Here is a 23782-nt window from a genome sequence, read left to right as displayed (position 1 = left end):
GGCTTATAATGCTGCCTGACATAATTCTGCAGTGACACCAGCAAGGCAGGAGTCTCCTGGGATGGCTCCAGTGAACCCTGGAGCACCATTATCTGTGTTTGCTGTAGACACAATGTGTCAGGTGAATTTAAAAAAATACTTCTTAAAGTGAAGACTGATGGAGTAGTGAGGAGAGAGCTTCTATGGTTAACTCCTGTTTGCTTCTGTCAAATACATCCTTCATACACTTCTGCTGTCACAGGATATTTCTGTTGCTTTTTTGTTGTGTGTTTCCTTTTTCTCCCTTCCTTGAAGGAATTTATTTTTGTAAGTCTAAGGAGCAATTTCGGAATTATACATTTTATTTTATTTTATTTTATCAAATTTCATTTAATTTGAGACCTTTTACAGTTTACATAGAAAACATATTTGCACTCCAAACTAAATAGATCTAATGTTTTACTGATGAGGGAATTAACTTTTCCAGTATACAGGAAGCTTAACCAGGGGAATTAATGCAGGTACATAGGACAGGTAAATCTAGACAACAGATTTTTGCCCAGAATCTGGAATTCATTGCATGCACTATTATTGTGGAAGTCAGTGCTGTGAACTGATGTTGCAAGATATTTACTTGACCTCTGCAATCTGTTGGTTTGGGACTTTTAAACCCAAAGAACTTCTGGCTTGGAGTAAAGTCAGTGATATCTTTCGTTCAACTTGTGAAACCTCTGGGACTGTGTAAATGCTCATAGCTCAGTAACACAAAAACGTTGAGTTCGTGGGATTCTGCAGTCCAAATAAGAGTTTGGGAATGGATAGTTTTATGAGGCACACATGTGTGCCAGGACCAAAAAAATCTTAATGATACCTCTGGCTTAAGAGACCCAGTAGTATAAACTATTCATACCCACAGTTTGAAGAAGGGAAGGACAGAATTCTTTGAATCTATTCCAGCCAACATTCCCTTAATCATGAGCAGTAATAGTCGTTTTTTTTTAATTTATTTTATTTTTAAATTTGCAGGACTTAGCATATTGTTAACAATAAATAAATAATGGTGATTAGAAACAAACAGCTAATCCATGGTTTGTTATATTAGTAGGTCATTAGCTATGACAGCAACCTGTTCTCCATTCATGGAAGAAAGCAGGACTGCTGCCTGAGCAGAAAAGTGTGTCTTCTCCCTCATTAGGGCCACAGCAGGGAGTGTGTTCTCATCACACTTCCATTTGTCTGCTTCTTTTGGCTGTCCTACTTTAAACATCTTGAGCTCCATTAGACTGAGATTGTCTTACTGACATTAAACTAATTTGTCTGTCAAATTTAGGCCAGTGCTTTCTGAGTTTGCAGAGCAGAAGATGTAAATCATAGCAGTGGAAGAGTTCTCATCTAACCTCTTCTACTCAGGTGCTGCATAATTGGCAACAGTAAATGGCAATAGTGATTTTCATTGGTATTTACATTATTTTTGAGGATAAAAAAGCATTTGTGGCTGTAGTCTCTCAGTTTTTTGTGCATTTTGGGTTCATTTGACTCTTGTTTTAGACCTAGGGAAGAAAGGTGCATAGCAAGACACCAGCAGAAAATCAGATGGGAGAGAACTCCTATGCTTAGATTTTGTTTGAATTGGTTTGACCTTTGTGGGAAAACAGAGGTATTAGGAGGCTATACACAGAAACATCAATAGCATAACTTAATCAGATCAGTAATTAGGAGAAAAGAAAGTACAACTCCATGGTAAAAAAAGACAGGTTTTTGCTCTGAATAACTAGGTTAGTGCTCAGATTCATTGCTTGTAAATGTGAAGACCAGGAATTTTACCCCCACTGCAGTTTGAAAGTAGCCTGTGGAAAATTTATTTTTGTGTTTGAAAGTGTGAACACAGAGACAGGAGAAAAGAATCTATGAGAATCAGCTGAAGGCGGCATTTTGACATTGCTTGGTGTTCAAACAACAAGGGAACAAAAAATCTTCCCTAAGCAAAACACTGAACTAAATACTCTTACATGAGCTATCTGGTGCTAAGGAGGGCATAAAAGTAGCTCTTCTAAGTGTCTCTTACTTCCTTTTGTAAGAGCAACACCCCAAAATGTAGCAGATAAGCAAGCAGACTTTGAGAAAATGTCTCCAGACACTGAGGGAAAAAAGTTGCATACTTCTTCCCCTCACAAGAAGCACCTAAAAGCAATTTAGAATTGTTTACATCCTCCCAACCTGGACTGATCTGGAGAGGAGCAGATCTGACTGAGCCTTGACAAGTAGCTAGAAAGATGTGGTGACCTGAAAGAAAATAACCCCTTTAAAATCTTCCTTAGAGAAGCTTTTTTGTTATCTGCTTGGCCCAAAAGATTGAGAACAAAAATGAAAAAGCTTTTGAGCCTGAATCTTTTCCAAGTCCTTTTGACAAGAGAAAGACTCAGACTGGTTTAGCCAAGTTATGTATTCCCACTTGAGCTGTCCAGGACTCAAAACAACATCAAGAGCCTTCTTCCTTTTAGTCTTGAGCAGAATTCAGAAGCCTCACAAGAAATGGTTTTTGTTGTTTTCTTTTTTTTTTTTTTTTTTTTAAATCAGCATTTAGAAAGGTTAGCCAATTAATCTATGCACTTCTCTAAAGGTGGCTTTCTTGTTTAGCAGAGAAGAAAATTGAAGCATCACACTGCAACTGACACCAATTTTGCCTGAAACTCGAATGGGCCATTAGATTGATTTAAATGTACCCCTCTAAAACAAATGGCCAAGTTCTTGTAGCCATAAAAAGGAGCCATACAAGTTTTTCCTCTCAGCTGAACACCCCTGATGTGTTTCACTCCTAGTGTGAGCTTTCTGTAGGTACCTCTTGTGCCTTGCCCCTGTGGGAACAAAAGCTCAAACCAAACATTCATAATTGAACTTCATCACTACCCCCTGTTCTTTCATAGATCTTTGGACCATTGCTGTTGTGCTAGATTCAGGCCGTCTTCACATGCTGACTTTTTGTTCATCCAGGATGCTTAGTTCCATGTCCCCCTTTCCTAAATCTTCCATTTCCCCAAAAAGTTTGAAATGACACGTCTAATTTATAACATGCAATGATTTCAGTATATTTACATTAATAGCACATGAAAAGTGCTCCCAGTAGTTTAGACCGCAACCAGTTTTGTTCAGGCTGTCTCATTCAATGTGATCAAAATATTCATAGTGACATTTGTTGGTGGGAAGGAAAAAATAACAGTTCCTGGCTGTTCTTTTTCTCAGTTCTGTGTTACTGAACCTAGTTCAGGTCTGACAGGTTTGTTTTACTGATAACTCCAAGCCTGTGATGGGCTGTTTTAAAAAAATGAGCAAAAAAGTGGTTCTGAAAAAAAGAGTAGCATCAATTTCATTATATGTTTGCTTTAAATACTAATGTTTCCTTCATCTGATGATTCAAATGGTCAGTAGAGTCCATAAAGTTTTGTATTCATACAGATAGAGGCCTCTCTTTTTGGGAAAGTGTGTGTTTTCATATTTATGTAGGTATATGTAAATCTACTTTCCTTCTTTTTTGAGGAAAAAGAAGAGCGGAATTTGGCTGTAATTAATTTTTGGGCCACATGGATATTGTCAGGTCTGGTACAAGACAAAATAGTGTTGATTACTCTTTTCTCCTTTGAGCTGAAGGCTTTCTGTCCATTAGCACTTGTTTGCCTCCTTTTTGTCACTGTGATTAAAAAGTCTGAGATTTTATCCACATGAAACTCTTTTGGGGTGTGGCAGAAGTTCAGGGACTGTTTCTCAGTGGATGGGATTCTAGGAGAAGCTGTCTTCTAAAGTAGGTTCTATTTCAACCCCTTTGGCTTTTTTTCTAGCAATGCAAAGTGAGTTTTATTCATTTGTTTTGCCACTCTAATATCTGTCATTGAACTGGAAAAGGTTCTCATGCAATGAGCATTTTTTTGGTCCTCCTTTGGGGGTCCTGTTGCCCAGAGCCTCCCTGTCCAAAGCAGTGGGCAGCTTTCTGGGTCGCTTTCTTCCCAGTGCACTGGATTTCTATGTTCTGGATTCAGACAAAGAGATTGTGTTGCGTTTTGTTTACTATCTCTGTGAGACATTCTAGGGCCACTAGTCAGTTTGCAAAACATTAGAAGTACCTACTTAATAGAGGCAGGATTTTACTGAGTGAATAATTACATCCTGTTAGTGCTGAAGCAATCACCTTAGATACAAGTGATGCCTCCAGAGGGAGGTGTGTTCTTTCCAAAACACCACCCTGGACAGCTCATTTTGCTTCCATACAAAGCTCCAGAATCTGTCTGACCATATTGTACTACAGGTTGTCATGTTTTCAGAGGATGAAATTTATGTTCCGTGAAATATGCCATTGGCAAAATTAATAGGTAAATGAACAAAGTGAAACAGACCATTAGAACAATTGTAATGTCACAGTTGCTGGGTTGTGGCACAAAAGCAGAAACTAATGGGTAAACATAACCATATTATAGCGACAGGAGCCATCAATGTGCAGTACACAACTGTGGTTACACAATGGAAGGCACTCGACCGATGTGAAATATGATTTAGCAGCCAGGCCAGTTGCAGGTAATCTTGCTTGGAACAACACTTCCCTTGGCTGTTTTTTTTTTAGCTGATGGAGAATTATAAATGTCAGCTATTTCCTTCCTGTTCTACTTGAATTTCAGTTTCACTTTGATAATTTTCATAATTCTTTTTTTTTTTGTATCAATATGGACAGTGATACTGAGATTTTTGTCTTTGCAGAGATTTCCCAAGGCATGAACAGATTGTTCCTGAATATTCATGCAAATAGGAATTCAGCCAGTGACCTTCAGAGTAAATGTTCACCCCAACACCTTGAAATGTTTGATGGTCTTGCTGTTATTTCTGATCTAAAGCAGTGTTTTGTAATTTTAAGTGAGCACTCAAACAATATCTAATCAGTATAAACAATTCATAGACTGAACTGTGTTTATATAACATGATTAAAAAGCTTTGAATAGCTAACATAATCATAATATTCTATTAATGGACAGCTTGAGAGAAGCTACAGTAACGAATGATTCAACTAAAAATATTACAAAGCTCAAAGATATGCAGGATCAGACCCATTGGATTCAGTATATTTATACTGATTAAGGCAAGTAAAATGGTGGATTAAATCCTTAGTTTTTACATCTTTCATTAAATTCTACTTTAGCATAAAACAAACTAAAAAACACAGAAACATTTTAAAAATTCAGATACTTAGAGGAGCTAACAAGTTCATCCAGAGCTTGTTAATGCTGTATTTACAGTCAGCATCTTAACACTTCAGCACTGATAGATTGAAAAAGCCAGCACTGTGTTCTTAAAGAGATGTACCCTGGAATACTGAAGCAGAGAGGGGTGGAGAGGCATCTTTAAGCCTGGTTACTGGAGTGGTGCAATATAGATTAGAATACAATCTCTGGCCATTTGCTGGCTCCAGGAGTGGGATTGATGCAGGAGCTCCTCCAGATCGCTGTGCCACTCAAGAGTTTACTCATGCAGGAGGACTTTGTCAGTGACTGACTAAAATAGATTCAGAGCTGCTTTATTCTGCTGAAGTGGTTCAAAGTAGCTAGAGCACAGGAGAGAGTTGGGTGCTCAACTGTTCAGCTTTCTCTCTCAGAGATTTCACTCCATGCATATGCAAAACATAATCAGTTGCTTTGGTCTTCACTGAGCAAGGTCTTTCGAGGGAATATGTAGCAGGGAATTGGGTCCTAATAATGGTCTGTTACAGAGAAGGCTGCAGCGGTTCAGAGGCAGCCTGAGCTAAAGCCAGCATTGCTGATTGCTTCCTTGCATGGCAGACCAACCAGGGGTTTCTCTACACAGCAAAATAAAACTGTGGAAGTGTTTTATATGTGTCATACATGTGATTTAGCATATGTTCCATCAGCACACAAGTGTTTCCGCAGAACAAGGTGTGAATTTACATAACTTCAGCCACCCGGTGCATTAGTTGTACTTGTGTTTTGACCTTACACTAGTTCTTACTGAATAGATAACCTTTGCTGCTTTCACCCATGGAAAACAGAAAGCCAACTGAGGTTTAAAATGCACAAGTAAATCTTGAAATTAGAGTCCTCAAAGTCCTACTTCCATTTATCAAAAGAATGCTGTCTTACTGTTACACCATGCTACTTAAATGTGAGATATTGCTATGATGAGTGTAACCTATGAAAAAAAAAGAGAAAACTTGAATACGTTAAATGCAGAATTAGGTGGCTAGTTGAGTGATAATATATTGCCTAACCTAATGAAAAGACATTACCTTTGAATAATGGACCACATCGTAGATTAAATTATCCCAAGGCAAGGTAGTAGGTGCTTCATGCAGACAAGGTCAATTACCTTATCCGGAAGAGCCTGTTTGAAGTGTATTATGAATAATTCACAGACATAGAAATTAGCTTTGAAAAAGTGTCCCAGCTATAATGTGGTGAAAGCATTCAATTTCTTTTTTAATGTATTTAAGATAACACCCAAAGGACAATTATGGCTGCTTAACTGTAAGACTACTTAAATGACAAGGAATGACAATTGTGTGGTCAAATTCACATTAATGCATTATGCAAAGCGAAGCATCTCCACCATGGTGAGATTCTGTCAGGACACAAGTAACAGATTTCAGACCTCATATTGTATTTTTAAATGCTGAATGAAATTTGATCACAGACTGATCAATTTATTAGCTTTTCTCAATGGAGAAGACACAGTTTTTGCTGTACTAGCTTTGGTTGCTCTTGTGATTCAGGCCTTTTACTTCTTTGACTTTCTGATATGGAAATGAAGATTCAGAGTGATTAAATCACTTGTGTGATTTTGGAGAGTCTGATAAATGCAAGGGTAGAACCTGAAGATTTAATTTTCCATCATTACTCAGAAGACCAGTCTTCTGCTCTAAGCACTAAATTACGCTGTTTCCAAGTCGGTATTGTTGCAATCTAGAACTATTTAGCATTAGAATTAAAATGGTGGCAGTAGCCATGGTAGCAGAATGCATACTCACTTGACATATGGTGACCTTAGGTGTGAATTAGAAATGCAATAAACCTCTAAGTCTGGGGAATAACATGCCCTCTCAGCATATTTTGATTCCACAGGCAAAACAATAACCTCAGCTTTCTCTCTTTGACTTTGCAATAAGTGGTAATGGCCAGGGGAAATCCCTCAGGGGCTGCAGTTTTCTAAGATGCCTGGCAAGAAGATGGCTAATTCATCAGGTACTTCGGTTTAAGTGTTGAAATGTAATAGTGACATTTCATGGCCTCTGAGTTTACCAGCTTTATTTGCTTGAAAGGGAGAGTTCAGCAGAATTTTAGAGGGTGCTGTGGAATCGTGTATCTAATGAGGCGTACAGCCTTCCCAGTCCTGTTTCCATTCACCTCAATGTCAAGAATCCCATTTAGCTCAGCAGGAGCAAGTCTGGGACCCTGGAACTTTCAAAGGATGGTTTAAAGAAAGGAGGATAAAAATATGGCACAGAGTCCAATTATAAAACAAGCTGTTAAAATATGTGATGAAGTAGGAATCCACAACCAACAGATAGGAATGGAAACTTCCATTTAAGCAAACACTGAAAAATGTTGGTTTTTTGCATGTAGTTAGGTTTTTGGTAGTCTCCATCATCCATCTTTTCTCCAAGGATCATTCTCAAAAAAAGGCTCAAGAATTTCTTTTCCTCCCACTTCACACAGTTGTTGGCCTCCACCCCCATGTTTTCTGTGAGGACTTGATAAAGACTAATCTGAGTCTAAGAGACTTGAAAGCTGATGTTCTCATTTGCATGCAGGAATGTGAACAGATGTTTACATAGTAGTGTTAAGTAGGACAGCTGTTTGGGAGTCATTTATGTATTCCATTTAAAAGCAAAGCTTTATGGTTAAAATTTTTACTCACAGTGTGGAAAAGAAACCTAAATTCTGATAAATACATTTCTCCCTGTGCTAGGGGTGGCTTCCTTTATACTCATCAGTTTTCTGTATCTCTGAATTTGCAGCATCACACAGATACCTCTTACCTAAACCTCTGGGCAAATGCACCTTACCTTGGCCAGTTACCTGTGGGTGGAAGAAAATACACAGCACATCAACATTGCTAAATGCTGTTTGGCTGAGAGAAGAAAAATAGCACTGAGATTAAGGGAGGGAGGTTGTCCCTTTTCTTTGCAGGAGATAGCTTATTGCTGATTGTTTCTGCAGTCTGTTTGTAATGAAGCATGCATCAGGGTAATATTTGCCTTTGCATTTGTTCTGCTCTTCAGATGGTAGAAAATCCTTGAAGTGTATTACAGCCATAAATGTGTAACTTGTATTTATTAATTTCCTAATATAAATCTGCATAGAAAAACTTCCTTTATGGAGGCGTACATATGCATGAAGCATATCTGTAGAGAGAAGAGGTTGGAGGGAGGGGCTCTCATATATATTTTTAAAGAAGTTTGCTCCTCAGGGATTTATATTTTAAATATGAAGCTTGGATCTGATCTTGTTCAGCTTTGGGATTGAGAGGAAGGACTAGAGCTTCTTGAGGTTGTATGGTTTTCATTCTTCTGCAGCTTCTGCCCATTCCAGTGTTCACTGCAGTGCTAAAGTACAGCTCGGTTCTTCCCTAAGCTCCAGGAGCAGAAAACTGTCTTCAGCTGCGTAATAATCTCTGTCAGTGACAGCAGAGCTACAGAGCAGAGCTGAACAGTTCATATTCTGTCCATTACAGTCAGTGCAGGAATGTAAAAATACACCCATGTTTGTTATAGCTGTATAGAGAGATACACTCAGGAAACCTGAGACCAATTAAATAGCAAAAAATAGAAGATCTATTTGAAAGATGTAAACCTGTTGCTAACAGGGTGAAGAAAAAAGAGCTGCAAATTGATTAAGCAATCCCAGAGAGAAGACAGATTGTTGTCATCTTGACCTTTAAGGCTGGTCAGGATATATCAATAGAAGCATCTTCTGAGTACAGTGTTTTATGATTTTCTTTTCATTTACATTCTCTTGTGTTTCTCTTTACATGCTGGCTTGAAGCCAGTTCATTTCATGGTGTTGCCTATACATATGTTCTGCTACAGCTGCATTTTTCCAAAGTGCCCAATTTCACAGCACTCCAGCCTTCCTTAGGATGACAAATGGTGCCCCTGCTGCTCTGACCAACAGAACTGTAACTGCAGCCTGAGACAGGGACAGCTGAGCTAATGCCGTGCTGCAGTTTGGATATATCCTTAAGTTGAAATCTGACTGCATGTGCTTATCGTAGCTGAGTTTCCGATTCCACCACTTAAGGCATTAACTGCTGACATTAATTGTAACATTGAGGAAAGCAGAATTGCTCTGCAGTTGAAAGCAGTGTCAAATCAGCAGTTATTTATTTACCATTGCTCTGTAATGTGTTGTAACACATCAGACCATAAAGAAGCCTAATGAGTTGCCGTAATGCCTCTCAGAGATACTGGAATGCAGTTAGACAAGTTATTGGGAAGTTTTTTGTTCACTTTTTTTGGTTGGTTGTTTGGTTGTTTTTTCGTTGGTGTTTTTTTTATAAAGCTTAAACCCAGACTTTCTGCACTGCTGTGCTGGACTTTCTGATCATAGGAAGTACAACTCAGAGGTGTCTTTTGCCGACTAAAACACTTTGAGAACAAAAAATAAGCAATCCAGTTCAACTGGCCCTGTGAGATTTCAGTTCAGTAGGGATGTGACAAAAGGGTAGGAGGAGAGGCTCAGAGTGTGGTTTACACACTGTCCAAGCTGCCTTGTTGGCTCATAATTGGTGTAAGGCTCAGATATGTGCTTATATTGTTCTCTAAGCTCTCTTCTGGGTGTTGGTGTCATTTTGTAGTTGTTTACAGTGCTTGTCTTGTGGAAGACAATTGGTATATTGCATGTTCTTCCCAGAGACTTTACAGCTTTTTTTTTTGCCATTAAAAAAAAAACCAAACAAACAAAAAACCAAGCAAACAAAAATCTGAAACCAAAGCAAAAGAAATAAAACCCCCAAACTTCGGGCGTTTTATCTACAAATGCATGGGGAGAGATACTGGACTTCCCTCTTACCCAAGATTCTCATTTACATAGGTAATATTACAGGAAACTTGAGATAAAGAACTTGAAATATGATCTCATATTCCAAAGGTGTCTTTTCAAAACAGAAACACCATCCTAATAATATCTGAGAGTGCTACTATCAGTTTTAACAAAATCCTCTATTTAATTAGGGATTGCAGCTTTAAAGTGATTAGCAATATGTTATTATCTCTTCTAATTTATGTTCTTTTAAGACTGTTTTTCTATTTTTACTCCAGTTCAGATATTCAGCATATTTACTGATAATATTTTCTGATTTCTTTAAGATCAATCTGAGCCATGAAATTCAGTAGTTATAATCACCCACTTGCAGGAGCCAGCCAGTGGTTGCACTCCAAAAAGGCACACTGTGGAAATGACATTGTCCTAATGACTTTCTGGTAGGATTCACACCATGTAAATAGATGTTATTCTCTAACTGTCAGCTGTGCTGTATTAACCTGGGAGCTGAAGGACAAGGTGTGTTCTCATTGCTTCATGAATCAATACTGCTAATAAAGATTCTCTATCCCTGAATCTAGATTTTATTATTCCTAGAAGCTGCCATTGCAAGTGCAATGGGAACAAAATTAATCTGTCTTTTGTGGAGGGTTGTCAAATCTGAAGGTAGTCTATTTGAGCCACTAGTGACTGTATTGGTGCAATGTGAGCAGGGGTAAAAAAAAGTAATAATAAGGATCCTTTTCTCATTATTAATGCTGGTAGTTAAAACTGCATATACAGGAAACAGTTCTGTTGAGTAAGGTAATTCCATTTTTACTCAGACACTTTTCAAAATAAAAGAGTGAGGAAGAACTGTTATTAGTGTATGTAGTTTCTCCCAAAGGACCAAGCAAAGATTGCTTTCCACAGCATGTTTTTCTGTAACTCATCCAGTCTCCTATTAAATGTCCCAAATGTCCCCATTTTATCTATTTTCTTTTTCTAGTTTATCCAGTTTCATCTCACTGTGGGTGTAATCCAGCCAACTGTCCATGATTTCTAACAAGAATTGTATTAATCCTTGATTCATTTAGCTCAACTTTACTCCAGCTGGCTTGTGTTCATAAACAAGCAACCTGCTCCGAGTTCTACCCTCACTTTCAGACCACTCCTAGGCCAGGGTATAGCTCTGGGGGTTTTTTGGACTTTCTTGGTGAAAGGCTCAGGCTGGAGGCAAGTTGAGAGCACCAGAGCCTGGGAGCTGTGCAGAGCTGGGGACTCCATTGTTGCACTACTTGGAGTGCACGAGGTGCAAAATGCTACAGTTAAGGTCCTTCATCCATGCCCAGTCCCAAGTGTTCGAGCTGTCACAATGGATAATTCAAGAGTAGATGGATTAAATATGTAACTTTTTTTAACCTCCTTTAAAAATGGGTCCTGCAGGCCTGTATATCTCTTGCTGCATACCTGCAGATGGTGCTTTTGCCTGACTCAGTAAGAGCCACAGAGTTTTTTCTGAGGAATTCTTACATCCTAAGTCTGTTTCAGAACAGTTAGAAGCAGGAGGCTGACTAAACTGTCTCCAGAGGTCCTCTCCAGCCTCAGCTGTTCTGTCTTTCTGTGAGCAGCCTGATGCTCAGTGAGCACAAATCAGCATGGCTACCCTGATTTCATTGGAGCTGGAAGGTTCCTTACTGCTTGCTGGATCTGCCCATTATTTTTCCTGGAAAATAAAAATAAATGAATGAGCTACCAAGTGTTTCTTCTTGCAAGTCTTTCTTGGGACAGTTGCTTATAATACAGTTTTACTGTTCTGTAGAAGTTTTCTCACTTCGACATTTCCATGAATATTAGTTGATACTCTATAGTTGATATTCTATTCTCTTCTTGGTATTCTGTTGAATGCCATGTTTTCTTGTGGTAAAATGATTGGTTTACGGTTTGATGCACCGTTCATAGTCATTGATGCTTCAACTATTCCCCTTTGTTCTCTGCAATCTTATTTCTACCCTCTGAAAGTGCTTTCATCTGTGAAAACTTAAATAGCATTTAAGAACAAAAACTGCTGTGATAAACTACTACTCTCACCTTGCAGTATTTTATAAGGTGCATTAGTTCAGTTCTCTCTCCTTTCCCTGTGGCCCTTTCACATCCATCATAAAATCCTTTAAAAAGAAAGCTCTGAAGAGCATATGATGTGTCTAAACTTATAAACTCACTCATCTCTTCCATGCTTTCCTCCATTCCATGTGGGCACCTCAACCAGCTAGCTCATAAGATAATGTGGGTATCACTTCAGTAGGACACTGAGTGAGTGGGTTGTGTTACTGTCTGACTACAGGATGGCTGCAAATGTCACTCCTGTTGTCTTCCTCAGGCCCTAGAGAACCAGTGTTGGTCAGCTGCAGGTGCAGAGAACCCCAAAATCACACATGATCATTCATTGTCCCATAGCAAGAACTGGAATTACATAATCTGGTTTATCTTCTCTTTATTATTCTGTTAATTCAGCAGTATTTATTCTCACTAACCATTTTTATACTTCTGTAGAGAAACTGATTAAGAGTGAAATACCATTTCCTGGGCACTGATTGAGCCACCGCACGAGGTGGCATTCCAGTGGAAATGGGAGAGAAGGTACTGCTAATGAGGATGAGAATGAACATGGAAGAGCTGGTTGAGCAGTGCGAGGGCAAGAAATTATGGGATTCATCATATTGCCATTATTCCTACTGGCTCTACCTATAACATAGGGAAAAAAATCCAGACATCTGCTGAGCAAGAGCTGCTCCTCTGGCCCAGGCAGGTTTGTGTTGGAGCTCACTGTGGCTTATCCATGGTCATTATTCACTTGCAATTGAATCCAGAGCATTGATGCGTTTCTGGTCCCAGTACAGAGTAAGGATGTGGCAGGACATGCATCAATGTCATAGGCTTATCTGTTAAGGCAGCGTCAGGCTTGTTTATCTGAATTTACCTGGAGAAATTAGGCTAAATAGAAATTTGGAAAAGAAAAGGGGAACAAGGAAGAGGAAAAGGAATTGAAAGTAAGAGGGAAAGTTTTTAAGTGAAGGTAAGCTGGAATGCAAAAAATAAAGGAAATTAGATACATTTTTTTGTTTCAGCAGGGTAAGATATCCAATTCATCTTCAGAAAAACTGCTGAGGATTCAAAGCTGCCATTTCCTTTTTTGTCATTTGTCCCTAAAAGCTATAATCTTCTTTCGGTTGTTTATTGTTGCTTGTCCTTCCCAACCTGCATGCCTTCAGCTGTTCGCATAGTTTCTGTTGTTTGCTGGAGTCCCACTTGCATCTTTCAGGAAACTTGTCACTTGGCCAGAATTTTATTGAGAAAACAACCCAGCCTGGGCTGGCAGAGGAGAATGCAAGTACTCATTTTCAGCCTTCTTAGGCCTTCAGCTGGGACATTCATGAGGCATAAAATTTTAGTTTGGATGTAGCTTTAATGTTCCTCAACATCTGAAAGTGTTTGGGTTTGAAATCCTTATGCTCATCCTCAAATCTGTCTCTCAGAGGCTTGATGATGATTTTGCTTTTGGTGAAGCAACTCCAAGTGTGCAGTGGCATTAACTCTGTCATTGCAGCTCAGCAGTTCGGCTCATTAGGCTCCTGTTAAATGTAGAAGAAGCAAAGGTCCATGTTTATTTACCTTCTTCCTGCCCATTCTCATCTAGGAGAATATCTTAACAACTCCAGAAGAACAGAGCACACTGTGATAACAGCTGCTCCAGAGGGAGAGCAGTTTCTCTGCTTAAGAGAAGCAGACAAATGCTACTGTGTGGTTTTTCCTTTGGTTTGGTTGTTTTGTTGTTTTTTATTTTAAAGCCAATTACTTCAGCCTGGGACTATGTGAAAGCAGTGCACCTTGGCAGCAAATCTGTATAACAAGAAACAAAATGTCAGCAAATTACTGCCTTTTCCCTGCTTTTCCTAACCACACTTAACAAAAACATTTTAGAATGAGGAGCAAACTTTGTGATCTTACCTGTTGGATAGTTCCACTGGCATTATCAGGACCACTTCACTGTTGGATATCTGATTTGAATAATGACAGAACCTGACAGAAATTCTAATCAAATTCACTGAGATGCTTAGCAGTGTTGGCTGGCACAGTTGGTACTCAATATGAAAAGTGACTATCTTTGTTTTTGACCACTTGTGATTTCCAACACAACCATGTTGGTCGTCTCTGAAAAATAGGACAGTGATATCTGGGTTATAGTTTTAAGAGAGAAAAAGGACTACAAAACTATTGGTTGGTACAATTGCCATGGGGAAGGTTTTAAGTAAAGGAAGGAAGTATTAAATAGTCATTATGTCTGCACTGAAAAAAGATGAGACATGCATAAAGCAGGTGTGTGTCCCCACAGAAGCAGGGTAGAGTGTTACAAAACCAGGTGGGTGACTTGATGAGTGACCATGTAAATAATGTTCAAAGGAACCATGTCACTGGGGATTTTCATTTTTTCATGGTCCATATTGCATTTTTTTTCCCCAAGGTAACCTGATCTTCACTTAAAAGCAGAGCTGTGAGGCGCAGAGAGCCTGACATCTCTGGGGCAAGTGTTGCTTCCACATGGCAGGGGCAGAGCCATGAGACCCCTGCCGAGGGTTGTAGACCAAAGAGCACTGGTAAATCTCAGCACTGGTAAATCTTGCACTGGTAAATCTCAGCATCCTCTCCAAAGAATGGGCAGCACATCGTGGTTAATGCAGCACAGCCTGAGCTCACCCTGCCTTGAGTTATTTTCCCAGTGGTGGGAGTTGTTGTTTAAACCAATACAGATTCTGAGTCATTAATACCACAGACTTCACTGAACAAACAGCCTCTAAGAAGGCATAAATTATGTATTTCTCCAATTTGTCTTTTTTTTTTTTTTTTTTTTTTTCCCAGAATTATTTTAAATACTTTTTATTTAATTTATCAAAACTGTATTTTTTTCTCCTGGTGAAAGGCCGAACGGGAAGAATTTGGGTTTGTGTCAATTGAATGTTAAAAATTCCAGTACAAAAGGCTGTATAAGTGTTATGATGCAAAAAATTAAGTGTGGGCAAACAAGATCTTGGTAAACCCTTGCAAAAATATTGAGTGAGTTTTTCCTTATCACTGCTTTCTCCATTTATTCAAGAGACTTTAAAAAACGATTATCTGAGATGATAATTCGTACTCTGATTTGGCCTCTGAATTCAGTTACTCAGTTGAAATTGCCTCATAGGTTTGTGTATATATACAGACATAAGTATGAAAAAAATCTGCTAAGTGCTTGTTTCACATATTTTTCAGTGTATCAGGTAAGCCATTTGCAGGATTTGATGTTGTTGAAGTGGTTAGTTCAAACAGATATTTAATGGTTTTGAGTGAGATTTCAAAGAATTGGCCTTTATTGCTCTGTGCAATTCAACAATCAGTATTTTCCTAATTTTTACTACCTCTTGATATGGGAATCTTTCCTTTTAAGAGAAAACAGCATACATGTAAATTAATTTACATTTTCATCAGTAAAATTTATAGATGTAAGATTCTACAAATTCAGTTCTGCTGAACTTGGTTTGAATTTGGAGGACAAAGTGAGCATGAAGATTGACAAGACAACATCGTTTGAATACAATATGCTTTCAGTGTTTCAAAAGACAAATGCAAATAAATTGACATCAAGTGGTGGTGAAAAAGACCTTTAACTGACCTGTTTCAGTAAGTTGGGTACCCCGAAAACCTTGACTGTTTTAGGGGTAAGTGCTGTGTCAGACTCTTAAGTTTATACAGCACAGAAGTTTAACACAGGATCAAATTTATCTTGCTATGTTTCCATAATTAGATTTTTGTTTGTTGCCAGAGCAAGAACAAACTGACAAATCATGCAGACAAATCTTGACAAATATTTTAAATATAATGCTTCTAAAAATGCATGGCTTTGTTTTAACTCACACTATATAAACATAAAAGTCAGTACTAAGGCTTTCTGCCTGTATAAAGGCAAACTGAGTCCACAGAGTTGCTTGGAATTTATACACACAGTGATATGTGTATAATGTGTATAAATGCTGTTGGAATTTGCTGCTTCTGCTACTCCTTCAGCTTCTGAGTGCCTATGCAAATAATTTTTGAAACAATGCCATTTAAAACATGAGCAAACCTACACTTTTGAAAATAACATGTATTCCTACAAATGTCAGTGCCTCCTAATACAGAAAATGAGAGAACTGTCAGTATGAGGGGCATTTAAGAAGAGAGTTCTTTTAAGCTGATGGAAGGACACCAAATACATATTCAGCCATTCCTGTCCCTAGAAGAGGAAAGTATGCAGTGCAGGTGAATTTAATATCAATTTCCATCTCCTAAGGATCACAGGAAACCAGTTCCACGTCTGTTACACACTTCACAGTGCTCAGCCTCTGTGCTGGACAATAGGGTTGGTGCCAGCCTTGCTGCAGCCGAGGCAGATTCCATACAGGAGCTACCGACGACCAGCTGAGTTCAGCACACTGATGGAGAAGATATGGGAAATGTGCTGAGAGGAGCCTGACCCTCCCTACCTTGCTGGATGGACACAGACTGAGTTCTTGTCCATGTACTGCAGTATTGTATCTGTCAGGGCTTCCAGAGACTTTCTTGGTTCTTTGGATGCACACACCCAGCTATTGAACAGGCAATCCACAGAAGAAGACACCCCTTATTCTTTCCTTTCAGAAGATCTGTGCCAGACATACCTTCTATAGTCTGTGCCTGACAGCATAGAGTACTTGGTTTGATACAATATTTGCTGTGCCTGCTCTGCTATTTTCTACTATTTCATAATTCATTATAATTACATCTTATTATCATTATATTATTAATATTCTTGCATTTTGATAATGTTATATATATTATAATACTCTATTAAATTTTGGTAAAAAACAGTGGTGTAAATGTCACAGATGTTTCTAGAGGCTTCCAGACAATGGCATTGCTGCCATCCTGTCGTCTGCAGGAAATTCAACAAAAAATTGCCTTTTTTGAAGATTTTGTTATCAAAATTGAAAACTTCCTAAGCCAGCTTAAGTGGTGCAGAAGGAAATTGCTGGAAAGAAATTGGTCATTGTTCTACCACTGGTGAATTCATTTGCTTGGGACTTGTTTGCTTTGCTTGGTTTGGGATATTTTTTCACACATATTCTACTTCAAAACTGTAGCGTGGAGTTCAAAGACAACATTAAAATTTTTTTCCTACAGAGTTTTTTTTTTCCATTATAAATAGAAAAAAATGCATGAAAAAGAATACTTTTAATTGTGCAGTAGGCTTTTGACAACCTTTTTTACTAAATAATAAGTTGCTAGGAGCAGTGTAAGTACATAATGAAGAATTAGTAGCACTTCTTAGTAATGGACTTTTCAGCTTAGAAATATTAAAGTAGATTTCTACTGACTTATGTTACCATTAGGTGATGGGATAATTTTAAATCCTTGCTTAATGTCATTGATTTGGTCTGTGGCTTCACCACAGAAGGGAAATTAATTCATTTTGAGGTGATGGAGAATTGAAAATGCTTTGAAAAAATTATAGTACCATGATTACAGAAGTGAAGATTCTGCAACAAATCTACAGATGTAGAAAAAAGAATTTTAATCAACACAAGCTGGCCAAACTCAATCTCAGTGCAAGACATCCTCTAGCTCTGCCAAGGTATAATGGTGTAAACTTTCTGGAAAGAACTCAGATTGATTGTCATTGCTTGTGAAGTATTGCCTTACTTCACCATTACAGGTATGTGACATACAATATAAGTTTCAGAATTCCTTAACTCAGCAGGTACTGATGAAATACCGTTGATTTGGAAGCGTTTTGCTGAAAAGCTCTGATTTCTCATGTGTTAAAAACTAAGCACTTGGAAAAGAATTTTGAAGAATCAGGGCATAATTTTCCTTAATACTACAATTGATTTATAGAGGACTAGTTAGTGAAAAAAATCAACTTGTCTTGGGTAAAGGTGGCAGAACTCTGCCTAATAAATAGAATTTTGGAAAAGACATTGGGTTTTTATAGCCTGTTCCCTTTACAATCTGAGATTGTTTCTTATAATGTTGACTGCTCTATTTCTAGCACTGTTTTTAATTTAATTGTAAATGATTCAAACTGTGGTTCTTCTACCACTTCCCCAGTCTATACCATAAATCTGAGTGTGCATGTGTTTGCTTGGTATTGCTCAGTAAAACAAATAACAACAGATCTGAAAAAGATGTCAGAAAATTACTTATTCTTAATATACGCAAAGGATTGCTTATTTCACTGTTATGTTTAAGTGTATAATGACTTCCTCCAAAGGAAACTGACACAGATTGTATTTGATTAATGAACACCATTATTTGCTGTTGGCCTGAAGAATTTATCTTTATCTGAATATTTTTTTTCCAGAATGGGCACTTTTAAAATTAAATTAAGTACTTCTGTATAATATCTATTTCTAGTCCTATACAAATCATTCTTTTATTCAATTAACATTACTATTCCAAGCTTTACTGAGTAATTTTCCAATAATATCATATAGAACTGTTTCACTGGCTGCAGCAATCAACTTCTGCAAGAAAATCAGCTGAATAGAAAAGAAAGTATATATGTGTTGACAATAATATGAGGCCTAAAATGAATGTATGTTTTTGTAAGATGAATCCTTAGATGTACTTGGATTGTGTTTTTCTAATGAGTACCTCTGGGTATTGGTCAAATTCTTCATGTCTTAATTGTTGGTATCATGAGAATGTAGTTGCTCTTCCTATTTTTATTTTCCTTTTTTCATGCATTTACAGTTCAGCAGTCTAAGCTTAGAAAAAAAATAAACATGAATTAATTTTGCCAAGTGATTCTAAAACTCATTTTAATTAGTCCCCTACATTCTACAGTTAACCTTGATTGCATTTCATAATTTAGATTTTCTTGCCTTGTATAATGAGAAATACTCCCTACTAATAATGTTAGTAAATCAGAAGAATAAATTGATGCATCTTTCTTCATTAGCCATACAGTTTATTTTTCCAAGCTCCTTTTATCAAAAAGTCTTGATATGTCAGTTTTGTTAAATTTTTCCATCCACCTGTATGTATAACTGATTACATTTCTTGATAGAAGGATTAAGGAGTCAATGAAAAAGTTAGCAGAGCTGGAAGACAAAGTCAGTCTTAGAAAATGTTCATCTGTGAATTTCATTACATCAGATTCTGCTTACTATATCTGACTATTAATGCTTGATGCATAATGGATTCTGAAATGTGAACAAAAAAATCTGTCTTGGTTTATATAAATACATAGATCTTAAAGCTCCTGTAGATAGAAAACAGCTCCACAGAGATAAATTTATTCCCAAGCAGGGAGGTATTTTTTCCCACTTATGTCCTACCTGTTTTAATATTGAACTTTACATTTGCATATTCTACCCATGGAGAACACATTAAAATTCCTAATCTTGCTCCCTAAGAAACCAATAGAAATTTTAGTTTTAGTTTTGAGAGGAACTGTTTTAAGTTCATAGTAATAGGTCAGCTAGGGTGTTACTTCTGTAGAATTTTGTTCTTTATATCTGACTGTTAAGGTAAGAAATCCTGATCAAGGGCTAGAGGCTCCTGCAAAACCAGTTGACACTAGAAGAGGTCCTTGTCCAATACTGCATGGGACAGTACAATCTGTGCAGTGTGAGTTGTGACAGGAGAATTGTTTTCAGTCTCCTTCAGTGATGAGATCTACTCCACAGTGTCACAGAAAACCCACTGGACACCGCTGGTGCAGACATTGGTGTTGAGTTTGCCATTCTGAAATCTTTGCAACTGGAAGGTGCCAAGGTTCTCGTGAGTAACTGGCACTTGAGCCTTGAGGGGAAACAGCTGTGTCTCAAATGGGATTACAACAGAACTGTTGCTTTCTCAACATGTACTCCATAAAGTGGAAGTTGGGGCAAAGTTTGTGGTTCAGTACTTTGCAGTTTGCATCTTTTCTTTGAGTATTGTCTAACATGTCCACTTCCATTCTCTTTTGCATTCTCGGGAGAATCCAGTTTGCTTATCGAGTTATTTTTCTCTCTCTTTTTCTCTTTTCTCTTCCCCACCCTCTTTTTCCCTTTCATCCAGATGGAATGCCATTTGCTTGGTGGGTTGGCCGTGCCAATGAAAAGCATCTTTACTGGGGAGGATCTCTTCCAGGCATTCAACAGTGTGCATGTGGATTGGAAGAAAGTTGTCTGGATATGAGATATTTTTGCAACTGTGACGCAGATAGAGAAGAATGGTAATAATTTTAACGTGTTTAGTGTCTGTGTGAAGAGCTGGGGATAGGAAGTAGGGCAAGAAGGCTTCAATCTTTCCTGCTTCACAGTTCAGGAAGCTTGAATGGCTTGAGTATAATCTGATAAGAATGAAAATGAAAGTAGAATTTGGACTTCTGGTTTAATCTTAAATTTCTTTTTTGAACTAAAGACATCTGGCTGAAGCAGATTGCTGGAATGGGCAGTCTTCAAAAAGATCTTCTTTGTTGAATGCTAAATCCAGTAATTCTATTTGCTTGAAAGTTTTGTTTCAACTGGATCATTGCATGAATAAAGGCTCTATGAGCTTGTTTCATAGGTGTACATCGGAGCAGAAAATTGAGGCCTAGACAACAAAACTCAGATACAGCTAAACAAGAAGTATGTACTACTTAACAGCCTCATATTTTTCTTATGAAACAGTATAATGTGCCTTATCTTTCTTTTACATTGTATCTCAAGCTTTTTAACATCAATAAGGAAGAGTTGTTTGGCTTCTGTAGATTTTGATTCAGTCTCCAATGGAAGTTTTAAAGTCATAGCATGAAAATTCAGAGCTTTCCTTGAGTTCTGACCTTTCTTGTGCTCTGATGCTGCATGAATTTGGGAAGGTCCCCTGTTGTGGTTTGAATACAAAACAAGTGAGAGGCTCTAAGTCAGAAATAAAATTTAATGAGAAGAAAAGGAAAAAAAAATATAATAAAATAAATACAAAAAGAAAAACCACTGACAGAGTCAGAAAACAACCTGATCAGGGTGATGGAAGCAGTCCAGACGAGGTGGTCTTCCTGAAGCAGTGATCTCGTAGAAAGGTCTGATAGCTCTGATCCTCTGGAAATCCAGTGGATGAAGGCTGCTTCTGCTGTCCCAAATCCCAGCTTATATCCAGGTGAGAATGCTTGGCTCCTCCCCATGGGCGGAGCCTCTCACAATGGGATGATGAGTCATGGAAGAGGGCCTTGATGGCCCATTAAAGAGAGATAACTCCCAGAGGGAGTTATGCACAAGGCACTGATGGGCCATTAACTGAAGATGGTGATAGAATAAATCCTAAACTACAACCCAGGACACCCCTCACAATCTTCTGTCATTCTCTTCACTTTCAGAGGCACTCCAGCCACCAAGAGCTAGCTGGTGAACTTTCCAAATGTGTTTGAGGGGACTGAGATGCCATATGAGTGTTGTTGGAAGTACAGTTTAAATCACTGAACATACACGTGAAAATTCTGTTTACTCAGTCTCCGCTCTAGACCACTCACTGTTAGGATACGTTGTCCTTTATCTGAAAAAAAGATATGTTAACCTCAAGTAGTTGAGAAATTATGAATAATGGAAGTAGACAAGAAATGTCTTCTTGTCATGGGCTGCTGTGTTTGAAACACTGTCTGAATTAGCACTGTGAAACCTTCACTTTAAATGAGCAGAAAGGAACAGTAAGGGATCTTAAAGCACAAAAAAATAAAAATCAGAAATTACTTGTCACTGTAAGTGTTGGGCTTTTTTGGTTGCTTGATTTCTAGACAGTGTGATTATTTGCTTGGACCCTTTGTATCCCTAGGGTCACTATTCACTTTCAAAATTGTAGCTGTAAGGGGATTTCTTCAGGAAGATGTTTATGTAAATATTGGCTTATGAATGTGATTTGTATTGCATAGCATGGCTGTGCATGTTAATCTGTCTTTTCTTTAGTGTTTGGTTCTCACATGCATTTTTGACGAGGTTTCCTCATGAGCATCACAAGCATCTGTTTTTGCTGGTGCTTGGCTCTTTTCATGATCCACGTTCCATTTTTCACTGCTCAAGCAGAGCAGGGTGTTACGCTGGCAGACACTGGGGTAACAGTCCTAGACTGCAGGGCACTGCTCCACTAGGTCATACAAACCAATGTGAGGTGAAAGTAAATGCAGTTTTGTAATATTTCAGCTGAGTCTCCTCAGGAAATGAGACAAGTTATGCTGTGAGTGTTTATCTCCATTTCTCCCCACACCCCCCAATGATTTTGAACAAGCAGAAGTGTTTCAAATATCTTGGACAGAGAAGGAGAAGTCTCAAAAGTATTACAAATTACACATTCTATGAAAATTTATGCCAGGTTGAGGGCAAAAAGCCAATTAAAGCCCACAAGAAGGAAGTTAAGGAAGCATACACTTTTATTAGATTTTGGAAAACCCTCATGGGAGAAAGATGTTAGAAATCATGCATCGTTAGCTTGGCAGCTCAGAGAGCTACTTGTTTCTCCTAATTTCATGATAATAACAGAATATGTTTACAAGTTACCTCCACTAAACTGCCTACTGTTTGTTGGTTTGGGGATTCATTTGCTTAGGTTTTTAATCCATGAGAAAATTTTTGTTTGGTGGTATTCTAAACTGGAGGTTGGCTTTATAAAAGCTAAAAAAACCCCTGACCTTTATGAAGAGTTTCTAAACATAAGAAATTTCATGCCTCTTGAAGATTGCTTTTGTGTTTCCCTGCTAGAACACTGACCCCCTGATATATAACGAGCATTCGAATCTGAAACCTGCTGAGATCTGAACTGTGACTTTAACCTGCTATACATTATAGTGGAAGGAGCAAGACAGCAGTAGATGCATTTATTTGCCTCAGCATGAAATAAAATGGGTGCTGCAGAGTGGAAAACCAGAAAATCATTTTTGCTCCTTTTAGATAAATCATGATGCTCCAAGGTAGGAACTCTACAGAATAGCTGAAGCATCTTCCTGAAGAGGAGACAGTCCTAGGATTTTGCTTTGATTTGTTTTCCCTAGACTAAATCTTGGGTGCAGAAGAAGCTACTAATTTCTCAGAGCAGCGTAAGAAATGATAAACAATGGAAAGCAGACCTGACAAAGTCCTGTGCCAGGTGTTTGGCAGCACATATTATGCACTTCTAAGCATGCTGACTTTTAAATGATGTCTGAGCAGACACCTGAGCCAGCTGCTATTTTTGGGCTCTTACTTGACATCAAGTTAGTCCCCCTGGCCAGATGAATAGGGATCTATAATTAGTCATTCTAGATGGGGGAGGCTTTTGTATTTTTCACTTTTTTTTTTTATTAAAGCATTGTTCTGATAAGTATCTTTTTCCATATGGCTCGTCATGCTTCCAAACTCCACAGTATGATGACAGCTAAATCTGTCATTTCAGAATAGTGGAGCACCTTCATGGTATTTTCTGGAGAATGGGAGATCTCTGATGAGGAAGCAGAGGCACCTGCAACTGCACCCTTTTTGTTGACCCAAGCAAGGGATCTAAAAAGGTGTAAGACATACCTTAGCTGCATGCTGCCAAAAAAAGAGAAAGATTTCTGACTGCTGAAGGCACTTGCTATTTGATGGGAACATTCATAAAAAATCCAGTGGCTTCAAGCTGAAGCTAAACCTAGTTCAGAAAATGTTCTTTCTGTCTATCTTTCTGTCTTCCTATCTTTCTCTTCCCCCACACTGACAGTAGTTAAATGTTGGGACAAGTTATATATAATGAGACATATTAGTGATTGTCTT

General features: G+C 38.2%; 1 protein-coding gene across 1 annotated transcript in view; it reads left to right on the top strand.

The window, feature by feature from the left end:
• CNTNAP5 (contactin associated protein family member 5) overlaps positions 1–23782 on the top strand; it is a 266113-nt gene that overhangs the window by 195485 nt on the left and 46846 nt on the right. Inside the window, exon 14 of the mRNA XM_066323037.1 lies at positions 20106–20262. Coding sequence (XP_066179134.1) covers positions 20106–20262 — 157 coding nt within the window. The remainder of the gene's footprint in view (positions 1–20105; positions 20263–23782) is intronic.

The sequence above is a fragment of the Sylvia atricapilla genome, chromosome 7 (genome assembly GCF_009819655.1).
Source record: "Sylvia atricapilla isolate bSylAtr1 chromosome 7, bSylAtr1.pri, whole genome shotgun sequence".
In the NCBI taxonomy this organism is placed as follows: domain Eukaryota; kingdom Metazoa; phylum Chordata; class Aves; order Passeriformes; family Sylviidae; genus Sylvia; species Sylvia atricapilla.
The sequence above is the reverse complement of the archived record's forward strand: the minus strand, read 5'-3'. Positions and strand labels throughout refer to the sequence as shown.